The sequence below is a fragment of the Coturnix japonica genome, chromosome 1, assembly GCF_054131305.1.
Source record: "Coturnix japonica strain WE chromosome 1, WE-NBRP24, whole genome shotgun sequence".
Classification (NCBI taxonomy): Eukaryota; Metazoa; Chordata; class Aves; order Galliformes; family Phasianidae; genus Coturnix; species Coturnix japonica.
In genome coordinates, this window is record NC_140663.1 from 163989859 (window position 1) to 164004423 (window position 14565).

General features: G+C 35.7%; 1 protein-coding gene across 9 annotated transcripts in view; it reads right to left on the bottom strand.

The window, feature by feature from the left end:
- The window catches only part of ATM (ATM serine/threonine kinase), a 50961-nt gene that overhangs the window by 33048 nt on the left and 3348 nt on the right, over positions 1-14565 (bottom strand). For all 9 annotated transcript variants that reach the window (XR_014942214.1, XR_014942218.1, XR_014942215.1 and 6 more), the window contains exons 5-23: positions 14195-14359; positions 13516-13681; positions 13044-13282; positions 12123-12286; positions 11644-11807; positions 10250-10621; positions 9491-9685; positions 9058-9153; positions 7849-8074; positions 6344-6475; positions 5473-5598; positions 5262-5351; positions 4092-4263; positions 2711-2910; positions 2255-2337; positions 1992-2147; positions 1446-1521; positions 1163-1293; positions 640-760 (exon numbers count right to left, since the gene is read on the bottom strand). Coding sequence is in view for 3 of the 9 variants with exons in the window: in XM_085536423.1 (XP_085392549.1) it covers positions 640-760; positions 1163-1293; positions 1446-1521; positions 1992-2147; positions 2255-2337; positions 2711-2910; positions 4092-4263; positions 5262-5351; positions 5473-5598; positions 6344-6475; positions 7849-8074; positions 9058-9153; positions 9491-9685; positions 10250-10621; positions 11644-11807; positions 12123-12286; positions 13044-13282; positions 13516-13681; positions 14195-14359 (3074 nt within the window). In the remaining 6 variants the exon portion in view is untranslated. The remainder of the gene's footprint in view (positions 1-639; positions 761-1162; positions 1294-1445; positions 1522-1991; positions 2148-2254; positions 2338-2710; positions 2911-4091; positions 4264-5261; positions 5352-5472; positions 5599-6343; positions 6476-7848; positions 8075-9057; positions 9154-9490; positions 9686-10249; positions 10622-11643; positions 11808-12122; positions 12287-13043; positions 13283-13515; positions 13682-14194; positions 14360-14565) is intronic.

Genomic DNA, 14565 nt, shown 5'->3' on the forward strand with positions numbered 1-14565 from the left:
ATAACATGCAGAAAGATGACAGAGAAACAGACAAAAACAATATGGAAAATGTAGATGGTTTGGCATGAAAGCAAGGAAGAGAGAAAACTAAAAACACCAATAACAAAAATAATAGTTAGAGGAATTCCTCAGTAATATAAACCACTGTGTTTTTAGATTCTACAACAGATTTTTTTTTTTTTCCTGAATATTTTATTTTTTTAAGCAAATTTTCGTATTGTGGAAATCACTGCTCTACTACCACTGGAAACAAGATTTTACTGAAATCTACAATTTTTTTATACTACATAACTCCATAATTTGAATTTACTTTGCCTCCTATTCACTATTTGTGTTGTCTAGAATATTATGGCTCCCTTTCTCTTCGATTCTTAAGTGTTACAGTAGTGAAAACTGCAATAATAAATAGTATTACAAGGTCTAGAACAAACACTAGAAACTTCAAACCTAGAAACTTCTCATGTGGGCTAAGCAGCGACTGCCTGTATGTATAAACAGTTTCTTGTCTACCACAATTTCACCATCTCAGACTACCAAACATCTGGAAGAATGAATATTCTCAGAAAACTGAACATGCCTATTTCAGAAATTAGCTTATTCAGAACCTGAAAATCTGGCAAAGCTACAAGGACTTGTTACCGGATTTCCCATTCCTTCTTGAACTCTGAGATATACATTCTCAAAAGCCTTTTGCTGCAGCTCCAAGGGAAGAGGTTTTGACAATCCAGAAGAATCTCTCTGTTTCACATCTTGAAACAAACTTAAAAAAAAAAAAAGAAAAAAAGAAAAAAAAAATTATTAGCATAACATGTAGTTTACAGAATTACTGCATATAATGAATAAATAGATTTTCTCTTTCTGAACGCGCTAATATTTTTCTTTACTTTCTTATACAGCAGTCCTTCTATTCTACCCCTCAAACATCAGTACCAGTAAGAACACCTGCTGGGCACAAGCCGTATACATATAATCCCATTGAATTATGTCAGTAATACTTGACCACAGAGGACCTACGCAGGTCACAGGTTAGAGGTTGTTGACTATATTTAGTATCCCTCAATTATCTCCTCCTTCACGAATTTCAAACCCCTGTAAACTTCTGGCATCCAGACATATGAATGCAGAAGGATAACAACAACGATAACAAAATCTGCATAATCACCTGGCAATCGACTTTGCAGCAAGAAGAGAAACTTGATGGTGACTATCTGCGAGAAAATGTGGGAAAACCTCACTCACAGGAAGATCTTCATTTTTTATATTAAGAATAGCCCACTTTGAATAAGGATCAGCCTGAAGAAAATACACAGAATACTTAAAATACATGGAAGTCTTACAATGAAATGTATACAAATACATGCAAAAAAACCCCCAAGATACAGTTTTCAAGTACGTCTTAATTATGTACTTCACATGTTAATACATTTCAGTAAAGCTGGGATTACCTCAAGCAGGGCTTTCATGCAGTTTAAAAGTGCCACTCTTACTCGTGCCGTGCATCTCTTTCCTTGAGCTAACTTCCTAAAATGGGAAACATTTGAATAACTGAAAAAGTCACCAATAATTTTTAGTAAAAGTCTAACAGGTTTCTTTCTGCTGCCTGTAGTTCACAACTTTGTGCTCAACAGACATGTTTGGCAGGATTTGACGATTTTATTGGTAACCTACAATTAGGATTGTTGAAGGTATCACTTGTTGTAGGGACACAGTTCAGTGGGCATGATGGTGATGGTTGATGGTTGGACTAGATGATCTTAGAGGTCTTTTCCAACCTTAATGATTATATGAATTCAGAGCATATTCTTTATTAAATACAAATGTCCTAACATTATAAAAAATTTTTAGGTACAAATGATGCAAAAATTATGAAAAGTTAAACTCCGGATAAATTAAATGCATGTGGATTCATAAAATACCAACAGCAAGATACACAATAGCACCACAAAAATGTTATGCCCAACAGAATTCTACATTAAATAGATAAAACATACCAGAAGGCTCCAACTACTGTCAAAAATCGCCCTTGTGCATTCCTTGCCTCTTCAGTATGTGCACTGGACTGGGCCAAACTCACTGCTATAGGTAGCAAATTATTTAGAATTGCTTTGCAAACATCTTGGTCTCGGCGGTACAAAGAGCATACATCACTGTGAAAGTAAGAAAACAGAAAAACTTGAACCACTAAACAGCCCTCAAACCCTTTAGCTGGTGAACTAAAATAGCTATAGTGCATGCTAAACAATTTCTCTCTTACGAAAGAGGTGTAAGAAGCTTATGAACTTCATCCACAAGAAGGAGGTTTTCTTCAACAGGGAGCTCCTTCAAGAGCAACAAGTACTGGGGAACAAAAATAAAAGGAAAAGAAGTAGGTAAAAAAAGAAAAACTATTACACAGTTTTAGTAACTCTTATACAAAATCCTGGAGTAAGGATAAGTAATGTCAGCTCTTACATGCTAGAATCTGATCATCACTATCTACTTAACAAGTAGTTAATGATAAAAGCAAAATATTTATATTGATCAGCTTTTAATATTCTAGCTTACAACAAATTCTAACTGCTCATTTCCCCATCCCAGTAAACTTCAGAACATCAGAAGACAACATTTTAAGGTCTTCTCAGACAACTGAAGACAAGAGAAAGGCCATCAAGAATATACAACTGAAAAAACAGTACAAGAGCAGAAATTCTGTAACAAATCTTACACTCACCATCTGCAGATGCAGTGGCTTAGCACTATCAAAGATGCTGTCATCAGTGAGCATTAACAGCTTCCTTCGTATATCAGAGGCTCGGAAGCTCACTGTCTGAATTTGGACAGCAGTTGCACAAATACATAAGAATCTCAGAATTTCAAGGTGAAGTAAATCCTGCTTTGTCAACTGTTCTTCAGCTAATGGGCTCACAGCACCTGAAAACAAGACATGCATGTAAGAAATGCCTCTCCAAGGTTAGTATAAAAATATACAATTTTATAAAGTTTATAAAAATAATTTATGTTCTCCAAATACACAGAGTACGAGCAACATTTAAGTTTTCTTTGTTATTGAGCAGATGACTGCATCAGTAACTAGCTTCTTGAATGTTTCCTACCTCTAAGCCCTCCCCCCAAATCAGCGGCTTTCAATACTATGTGACCATACATGTGGCTGATTTTCCTATCAGCACTACAAAGAATGCAGCTTAACCATCTGTAGCTGTGTACTTTGTTGCTAGCCATTACTTAGGATACATTTTAAACCACAGACTCGAAACTTCCCTAACACTGAAATCATGACAACTGCCACTATATTGATATCTGCGTCTGAATTTATATTATAACCTAAAGGAAACAGCTACAAATGTCATTTTTGTGTAGAAAATAGAGTTCTAACTTTCTGCAAACCCAAGCTCTTTAGAACTATTTACTGAATTTCTGGAGATGATATTTCTAAGAACACGGTGTCAGACAAGCTCTTTGTGGCAGTAATGCAGTAATGTAGAATCACAATTTCCTTCTTCTTCAATAATAAAACAGAAAACAGTTCTGATTAGACACTAAGATATGTATATATTTAAAAAGAAATTAAAACAAAAGAGAACATCAGTAGAACCTAACAGCAATAAACACCTGCCCCAAGGACACACAGATTCATCCTCCTCCTCCTGCAGGTCCTTAAGTGCAAGAAAGCTGATCCTGCCAAGAATTACTGATCAGGAAAAGGATAGAAGTGAATCAAGACAACTTTTGAAGAAAACTAAGCATAATCTAATGACAGAGAGAGGTAGTACCTTCTTTTTTCTTCTTTTCCAAACCAACTCTCTGATGTTGGACAAGTTAACTAGCTTCCTATACCTTACTACTGATCAAAATATAAAATAAACTTCCCCAATCCAGGTGACTTACGATACCTTCGAAATATATTTAAAACACTAAAATGTACAAAACAATCATTGTTTAGAAAGTACCTGGTTCAACTACTACCTGACTTAATGTAGCACTATTTGATAACTTACTATCACTGAAGGGAAGAACAACTTGCCAAAACAAAGGTAGGCGTGAGGAGTTTCCTACAGTTTCTGCCAACTTTTTTGGACACAAAGAAAGCTTACCTGTTACATTTTGCATCTCACCAGACTCATTTGTATCACTGATGTCAGTCACTGAATGATCATCAAATAGATCATCAGATACCTGGTTATCTGTTTCCATTATACTCTCCTCAGGGTCATTCCCCACTAGGTCCACTTCTCCTAACTCACTTGCTTTTCCAGTGAAAGTCATCTGACAAAAAATATCACGGTATTTTAAAGTTGGCTTTTAATGACATGACACAACACAGGCATAAAGTAATGAAAGACAGTACAGCTTCCCAGTTAATTCAAACAGATCAAGAAAAAAAGGGATACAGTGAAGTGATGAATTTCACCCCCTGCGGTAAATCTGTCTTATAGCAAATGAGATGATTAATTTGAACTATTTTCTTTAGGACACAAGCTTTCTGACACAGAAGTTAATCTTCGTGCTTTAGATGGGGCCAGTGACACTCGGTATATGAAAAAGAATCTTCCAGAATACTCACAAACTTCCCACCATTCCTCATAGTTACACAGAGAGGAAGGCAGAGGATTTTTTGAAAACAGTGTAGTAGTAGTAACTACTTCCTCTACTAGATGAAAGCTAAAAGAAGATTCTCAGCTCCCCCTCACCTGAAAAACAAAGCATTTTCCCTACCTCAACCTGACTATCGCATTATTTGCCAAAAACAGAAGTTTCAATAGTTGTACTAAATGCAGTGACACATCACCCTATCACTTTTGTCAGTGATAAAGGAGAGATAGTGAAAATTAAAAGATAAAGATATCTTTAGGAAAAACACCTTTACAGTTTTTTAAGACACATAAATACATCAAACTATAAAATAAAAAGAAGCTTTCAAAATTTTAACTTGCATTGAAATTAAACACTGTGTTTTACAGTAATTTGTGTTCTAAATACACAAATGCTAAATAGAAATGTTTCCAGTTACGGATCTCCATACAATTCAATATACTTGAATTATGATTTAGCAGAGGGTTGTTAGTTAGGGTACTATGGTTAGGCTGCGGTTGGACTTGATGATCTTTGAGGTCTTTTCCAACCTGAATAATAATATGATTCTATGATTTTAGTTTATTTTTTCAATAAATAGTTGGTCATTTTCTTTGCCTCCAAATTCCTACACCACAACAGATATTCTTCTCATAGAAGAGCACACATATAAAAACAGAGAATGTACTTACCAGATTTCTGCAAATATCTAGAAGATCGTTAATAAATTTTGATGTTAATAAACGCAGGAATAAATTAGACACCATCTTATTAGCACTGTTCTGTAAGAAAATAAGATGAATAGGTAGGTTAATTCTGTTATTTCAAGTACTATTCACATGATATCCAACTGTGTGATCTCATTAATGAAGAAAGAAGCACACATTACTTTATGAGCTTTACCTTGGTACAATTGCATAAACACTTTGTACACAGCACCATCAAAGTTCTCAGTGAGCTGATCTGGGCGTCTTCATTTAGTTTTTTGCTTGAGTTAGAAATGCTTTCTCCAACGTAATGAACGAGGGACTAGTAAAAATACAGCAGTTAAAATACATCAGTTAAATTCCTTTATATGTTGGCAGATACACAGCACACACATAAAGATGCAAAGTACATGATTCCTGATTCCCACGCATCATTCATTCAGTTTTGATACTCAGAGCCTGCATCAGCTGAGTATGGGAGTATTTTTTGCTCTTTTCATTTTAACCATGTTCCACACGTTCTACTGCAGAAATGACAAAAAGATGGCATAAACATGCCTGAAACACTGATATATTCACCACAAAAGAAAAATACCTCTTCATAATGTAAGACTTCAGAATTTTGTATTTGAGAAACCACCTCAGATAATAACAAAAAATAATAATAGCTATCTTCACGTTGACACAAACCATCAAGTGATCTTAAAAACATCCCTGCATAAAAGACCTATAAATGAAATGCTTTGTTTTAATCCTAAATGGTCCTTTGTCTGCATGACCACAATTACTTTACCTTTTTAAAGGGCATTACACAGAAAGGTATCAATGCTTAGAATTCCTTCCATTGTAAAACCAATGTATTGGTATATTAACAGAATTTCATTGACTGCTCATTTTCAGCAGCAGCAACATATTTAAACCTCTCTCAAATGCTATTTATTTATTTATTTTAAAGAAGAATTGAGGGGAAATACCAAGTGTGTTGACATGAACAGAACTTTTAAAATGATTTCATATTTAATGGTTTATTCCACTTCAAGTTGCTCCCAAACACAATTGTTGCTTACCTTAGCTTTTTGGAACAACTCTGATTTACATGCGTCCTCTTCTGTAAGCACACCAGCGTAGCAATAGCAGCCAAGAACACCAATCAAGAGACTGACACATCGGACAAGGTGTTCCGCAGCAACGAGCTTAGACTAAATCAAATACACAGTGTAAGTACCAGCAGTTCAATACAAAATGGTTCCAACAAAACACAAAATTCTTTAGTCTCTTTTCAACACTTGTACACATATGCCATACATAAATATTCCACCAGAATTAATGAAGCTTTGCATACTATTGTTTGGCATCTTGCAGTTGCCTTATCTCCACAGCAAGTCCTTCTGGCCTCCTATGTTAATATTCTCTGAATCTCTGTTGGCCCTTATGCTTCTTCCCTTCACAACAGTTATAATTCTCCCACTCCCTTATGTTCCATAATAATAATGCTTTTACCACTCACATGTTTTGCTTAGCTACTTTACCTTTCACTAGGATAACAATAACCTAGAACTGCAAGATAACAAGAACCTAGAACTGCAACACATTCCTACCTGTAGCTCTTACTATCTTCCTAACTTTGTAAGTTACTAAGAAGGCTTCGGTCCAGTCTCCTGCTCACAGCAGATCAGAGCTGAGGCCAGAGCAGGCTGCTCAGGGCTTCACCCAGTAAGGGCTTGAAAAACTCCAAGGATGGAGAATACTCAAGCTCTCTATGCAAACTGTGCCCTGCCTCACTGTCCTTATTCAGGTAACATTGTCCACGTATCCAGTGTGAACTTCTTGTTTCAGTTTATGCCTGCAGTGCCTCACTGTGAAGAGTCTGTCTGTCTCCTAGATAACATCATGGACATTGGCAGACTTCCTCAAAACCTGTTATTGCCTCCAGAGCCACCTCCGTCCCTGCTGAAGAAGCCCAGCTCCCTCTTCATCTCCTCAAAAGTCAAGTGCCCTTGATCACCTCAGCAGCCTCTACTGAACAAACCAAGCATCTGCCTTGTTCCAGGAAGCTCAAAACTGGATGTAGTATTCCAAATACAGTCTGAGGGCACAGACGGAGGAGAGGATAAGCCTTCCACGTAATGTAAGCCTTACATGCTCTTGTTAATTTAGCCTGTATTTGCAGCTTTCCATTCAAGTATATTTTAACACTGCTGTCCTTTTTTTCCCCCCCTTTTTTAAAACAAAATCTACTTCAGATCCCTATGGCTCAGGCTATCTTGGCAGATGGGTTGCATTATAGGGGCACAGAATTTGAAGCAAATGTTTTGAAACACTTGAAAAACCAGGCTAACAGTGATTAATGTAGCAACTTTACATACACTTCCCCTGCATTATTATGGAAACTATGGATATTTTGCCAATCATGTAAAGAAAAAAAAATATTCTCCATTTCATAGCACTGTAAGCAGCTTTAAAATACTTGTAGTTCATATTTAGCAGCAAAATGAGCAAAAATCTACTTTTCCTTTAAAACATAATGTGCGAGAGCACTGCTATAAGGATGTAACAGTAATTTCTAACTTACCTTAGGAGCATAGCTACTTAAAAGCTTTTCTGACATTGCTAAAAGACAGCACTCCAGTGTTTCCCTAAGACTTTGGTTGATGACAAGTCTTGAACCGGTCACATTTTTAACTGCAACATTTACTGCAAAGTTAGTGAAAATATCCATTTCATCAAATGTTGTCTGCAGATACAGCTCTTCAACATCCAAAAAACTGCTTTCTTCTTTCCCCTGTATATGATGCGCACTTGAAGAGGAGACATTGGTTTTACTTTAGCAGCCAGTATATGACATACAAACAAGCCTCTAAAGCTATTAATTGAACGCAAGAAATGAACAAAAGCAAAATAAAATAGTTCAACTTTTGCATTCCCTAACTCGCTTTATCTTTAATTTCTGATATGACTTTCACTGCGGAACAGATACAACTTTATCTCTGCCTGAAGAAACGATAATGAAAAACAATGTTTGAACACATGATGTAAGTTCTACTGTAGTTCACATACCAACATCTGTTCATGTTAAGATGGCTGAAGTCAACCTACTGTAAATAACTGCAACACACATTCATAAAAACCCTGAATATAATAGCTTTAAATTCTGTATGTAGAAGTCTTCTCTTTCATTACAAGTTATATACACTTTAATTTCATTAAGACAAAACTGGATATAGTCCAGGAACTTCAGTCTATCAGTGGAAGATATAGTAGCCTTCACAAAACGACTCCAAGAAACTCAAGGAGCTTGTGACTGAGGCCACATATATAGGTGGAGTAGCACGAGAACACGTGGGAAGTACTGACCTAACCTTTACAGATTTTCTGATCATGAAGATTCCTAATATATATGCCTTCCTTTAGAATGGAAGGTTATATGAGAATATGTCAACAATCACGAATATATGAAGTTAAAAATTATGTGAAGAAAATATAATAGCAATGAGTTAAAAATACCTTAACAGAGTTACGTGTAAAGAACCAAATATTTAGCTATATTGAAGAAAAATGAGAAATTTTTCCTTGTAAGACATTTTGCACAGTACCTGAACCTTTGACTTTGTTGGCAAGAGATTATTTCAACACCTGCTTAGAGCATCTTAATAAATTCAGAAGTTTCAGTATGATTTATAAAGACATTGTGCAGAATGACACAGAATAACTCAAGGAATTAACGCACCTTTCACTGCCTCTGCTCGCTTAAGTACTTACAATGATTAATTTAAAAACATACCATTTAGCATCATTTTGGAAAAACGTCATGGCAGCTCTACTGTTCTTCACTGTAAGGCTCACAAGAATTTTTTGTAATGTAAGATGAGGGAAATCACTGGCAAAAAAAAGAAAAAAAGAAAGAAAATTCTATATTTTCACCAAATCAGACACATTCTTGCATTCCTGAAGAGTGCACAAACATTAACCAGATTCACTGCATACCTTCAAAGAAGCTTAAGCTTCCATTTAAAATTTCTAACACGTACTTTGTGCATCTGCAGTGCTATGGACAGATGATCGTATCATGTCCCTATATCCTCCAGCAGGCTTAAAACCCCTCAAACTCTACTAATGCATTACCTTCATATAATTGAGCAAATCCACTTTCCCCTGGACACTCTTCTGCATTACAAAATGAACTTAAATATAGAAGTACACCATAAAGGCCTTACCTGCAGAGCACAGGAGGCAACTCTGAACATTCTTCCATTTCTTCCTCCAAATTGCAAGAAAGTACCCATTTCATTATTGCCTCCTTTAAGACAGAATCTGAATTTCTTTCATAGTTATTCTGTTCCATCCCTACATCCAAATGTTCTGGCACTGAATAAGCAGACATTGCTAATGCTAAACAACATACTGCAGAACTGCAACAGAAAAAGAATGTGGCATTTTTAAGAAAAAAAAAAACAAACAAACAAAAAATAAGATGGTATTTGTTGATTAAGACTCTAAAGCAAAGTCAGTATTTCTGCATGTCTGGGGAGCATCAACTGCACCAATAATAAGCATGCACACTACAAAACTCCTTTATTACAACCTGCATTTTCAAAAATCAGGTTTTCATGTTAAATATATATTTTAAAGACTGTTTCAGGGCAACAATTTCAGGATCCAAATATATTTACAAGAAAAGATACTTTTTAACTTAAAAAAAATAAAATCAACCCCATCTCTTTCAATCAGAGTTTATATTTTTAGGTAGATTTAATATTTGAAGATGCTTGACTCCCCTATTCCACCTCTGCTTATAGATTTATGCTTGTATTTATGTCAGTTTCAGATGCTTCAAACACCAACACAGACAGTTTTCAACAACAATTGCAGCCACAGCAACAACAACAATAATATTGTGAATAATCGAGTGATTTTGGTTATATAGTAAAATGCAATGAGAATCACACACAAAATATTATTGCTTCTCATTTTACCTTGAAGGCTTGCATGCAGGTCCTGAAAATATCTTCCAGAGTTCTTTATCAATCGCAACAAGATTCCCTTGAATCATAGCTCCAAGTAATCCAAAGATCTCTGTTTCAATTTGCTGAAAACTTATACTACGAATAGTAAGAGACCAAATTTTTGACCATGTTCTCTGGAGCTCTGACTTGTGGGTGCTCTTCAAATCAGTTTTCTGACTTTGGCACAAAGCTGCCTCTGTAAGACACTTCAGCACGTAGGGGGTCCTTTCTCCTCGTCGCTGATGAGGTAGTAACTGGTGCAGGATATTGAGCAGCAGAGGTAGCTCACAGTTAGGAAAACTCATGGGATATTTTGATAGTAACCGAGCTGTAATCTGTAACCTTGGAAACACAATGTGAAGGATATAGCATGAAACACACAAATTTGTGTCTTCAAAAGTAAATGCACAATGTATTCTTTGATTGTCATTCCACAGTTATATTTTCCAGCAGTTCTACTGCTTTTACTTTTAACACCTGCCTACCCAGCCTTACTATCAATAAAAGTTGACTTCACTGGTTTCTGACCATATTGTGTTGGTTTCTGACCATCTGTGCTTGAGGCACATCTCAAGCAAGAATATTACTTTTGCCCTTCTGCCTGTCATTCACTCTGATCCAGGAAGTGTCTTCAGCGATGAAACTACGTAAAAACACCATCCATACAGATAAGAACAATAAAATTCATCAAATGAACAAAAGCTGGAATGGTAAGTATTGGAAGAGTCTTGCTCATAGCAATGAATGCAACTCTACAGTACCCAAAAGTATTTCTTGGACACTGCTACCTCTCTACTCAGAATGGTGTGCTTTCAGTCAGATCCTAAACAGTCACTTTGTCTCAACACTGAGCAATAAATGCACACCCACCACTTCGGCTCAGAGCCTAATTCACATGTGGCTACACTGTTCTAATATCTTTAAGAGTTTTTAGGCTCAGAATAGCCAAACTGTTCATGGTTGCTGTTTAATTACACAGTCAGCTTGAAGCAGTAAATCTCAACTTCATTCCCTAATCCTCATGGGCTGTATGACACATACAACATTTACATGAAGGCTGACAGAACAGATAGGTAAAAAAATAAGAGGCAAAAAAAAAAAAAAAAGAGACAATAATATCTTAAACTTTGTAATGCAATTTAACAGACATCATTTGTTATTTCTTACGTAACCAAAGACAGTAAGTTTTAAAGCTAGACTACCAAAACCACTACTCATTACTTTCCAGATGCTGTAAGAATCAAAGCTTACTGTAACCACAGCATGTGCAGACAACTAATCTGAAAGTACAGAGCATTCAGGAAAACAGTGTAATTTATTCAGAAGTCTGTCGAGGTATTTACTTCACATAAAGATGTTATTACCAAGGTACGACATGAAAATCCTTCTGTGATCTTTGCAGGTTGTCTCGAATTACCTCCCAACCGAGCTCAATCCTTCTGCGCTTGCTTGGTACTGTGTCATCACCTGACTGTGTAATGGTGTATGACTGGGTAATTTCCAGAACTTTGGTATCCTCTGTAAACACCTTTATAAAGAGAAATTAAGAAGTGCACAAATTGAAGGAAGTATTTACAGGAAAACTGAAATGTCAAATTGAATATGAGATATATTTAGAACATAACTAAACTTATGTTCTAACAAGCAACACTAGTGAATTCTAGTATAATTTAGGAATTCAATCACTTATATACCACACAAAGGCTAAAAACTAACACACCGAGAGCTACTAATAATTCAGTAAATGATTTTGAATGAATATTAAAATCTACATTGCTTTAAAAAGCAAAATTTATGACATAAGTATATTTATCAAATTTGTATTCGGTTAAAAATATATTACCTGATGACAAATATCAGCCATTAACTCAATCAGATTTTCCTTTACAGCAACAGAACGGGAGCCTGAAGAATACTTTCCTCTACTACCTATGACATTTATTTCATTCACCAGCAGATCAAACAGGTTATGTAAGATACTTTGCCACTTTGCTGAGTTACATGCACCTGTACATGCAAAAACAATGAAATGATGACAACACGTGTACCATCCACTTCATACAATATTTAAGCCTATCTACATGATACAAAATACAGCCAAAATCCCAGTAAAGCATACAAACCTTGCTAACAAATGCAGGCCTACAGAATAACCCTTATAATGGGGAATAAAGTAAAAAATGTAAAAGAAAGTTAAAAGATAATTTAATCTCTATATCAAGTAATAAGCACAGAGAAGAATTTTGAAATAGACAATTATTTATCTAGGTGGCCAAAATAAAACTATATGCAATGTGTAAGTTTGGAGTAATTATAAATTCTTTGCCAATTATAGTCAGAAATAACCACCTCATACAGAAATGTTGCTCTCCCTGAAATAGGCCATGACAGGCAAACACAAATTACCGACTGATGTTCTCTGACCAGTATTATACACTAAGTCAGACTTGCTCAAACTACAGTAGTCATTTCCTAATAGTCATGAGCATATTAGAATGCGTATGGCAATCTAAACTCAATCTAACCTAACATTCTTCTTATCCAAAGACCTTGTGCTTTATTTCAGTAATTATTATAACCTCCACATAAGAACAATCAAAATTTACAGGACTTATAAACTTCAAAAACTCATTTTCAATGTAATCTACAGTATAAAACTGCTGGTGAGCCATCGTCATTTACGTTAATATTTGCAAGACTCAGTAACAGAATTCAGAAAGTTAACACTACGATCTGAGCAATCACAGAGAGCCTTCAATTGTACCTTTTTCTTCAGACTTTGCTCCTCTTGGATGATGAATATGTACTTGGAGAAGAAATAACTCAATTATTGATTCCTTCAAGGAATCTTTTGGCCTATATTGAGTCCATATATAAAGCACTGTAGGCAAAATTTCTTCCCCAATTTTACAAATCCGTTTGCGACAGTTTACAGCAAATGTATTAAAGAAGATATTCATTGCTGCAATAATATGATCCAGGCCTGCAGTATTTCTCTCCTGCCTGCAATACAAACCAAACATTCCAACTTCAGAAGAAATAGTCACATTTCTTTTCAACACAATTGCTAAAATGTAAATATTAGCATGCAGTTCAATTCTGAATATTATTTGCCCTGCTAATGCAAAAGTTATGAGTGAAGAGTTTATTAAAACATCATTCAAGTTTAATCCCAAATACTTCAGATATTATCTAAAAGCAGGAGTTAGCATAAGAATCAAGCACTTGCAACATACCTCACATACTGCATTGCTGCTGAAAAAAAGCTGAACACATCAGATCTCAACTCATCAGTTTGGAAGCAATATCCCGTCATCAGTGTGTGAATTATCCTCGCCACCAAGACTCTGTTCATCTTCCCAGAAGGTGTGAGGTAAAACTTTCCATACAGGATCAGCAGATCTACACACACATGATGTGAATATGTTATAAATGCACAATGATATACAGATATATATATATTTAAGAGTACATAAAATGCCTGAAACAAAAGATTACATTAAATATATAGAAGTCATCATTTTCAATTCAGCTGTGTATCATTATTCAGTGTTATTCAAGTTAACCAGGAGGAAAAAAAAACAACAAAGGAGAAACCATATGTGGCCTTCTGTGCTGAGAGTAAAGTCAGATTGGCTTGTTCCTTCAGGACTCCTAATGCCACCTTCACTGGGGTATTCTTAACTCTGTCCTCCTATTCAAAAGAGATACCAACATATTCTTCCTGAGCAGGCATAAGGCTGTTTGCAGAACTCAAGTGACTCTCTGTACCGTGGGAATCAGAGGTTGTTCATACATTACTGCACAGTAAGTGTGGCAACAGGGTGCTGCAGGAAAAGTATCAAGCAATTAAAAGGGCCCTAAGCATACTTAAGTACAAGGAAAAGACATTCTAGTGAAATCTGAAAATATTACCTGGCCATTGCTGCTGGGATATCTCACACCAGTACTTCCTTACTGAGAGGATATCCTTTAGGAGTATACTACTACAGTCCGATCCATAAGCAGCACAACTTGCTGGATCTTTTATAATATGCAAGACATAGCTCAGAAGTTCCTGACATTCCAGTCTGGGTCCTCCTATGTGAAAAAAACACGAGACTCCAATTAACTCACAGCACACCAAATAAATCTGGAATTAATTAAATGTAAAATGAATGCATTGGACTTTACTTAACATTACTGTTCGGAAACAGTATCATTAGGAATCATCTTATTAAAATGCTTCTAAGAATCATAGAATCACAAGGTTGGAAAGGACCTACATGATCATCTAGTCCAACCAT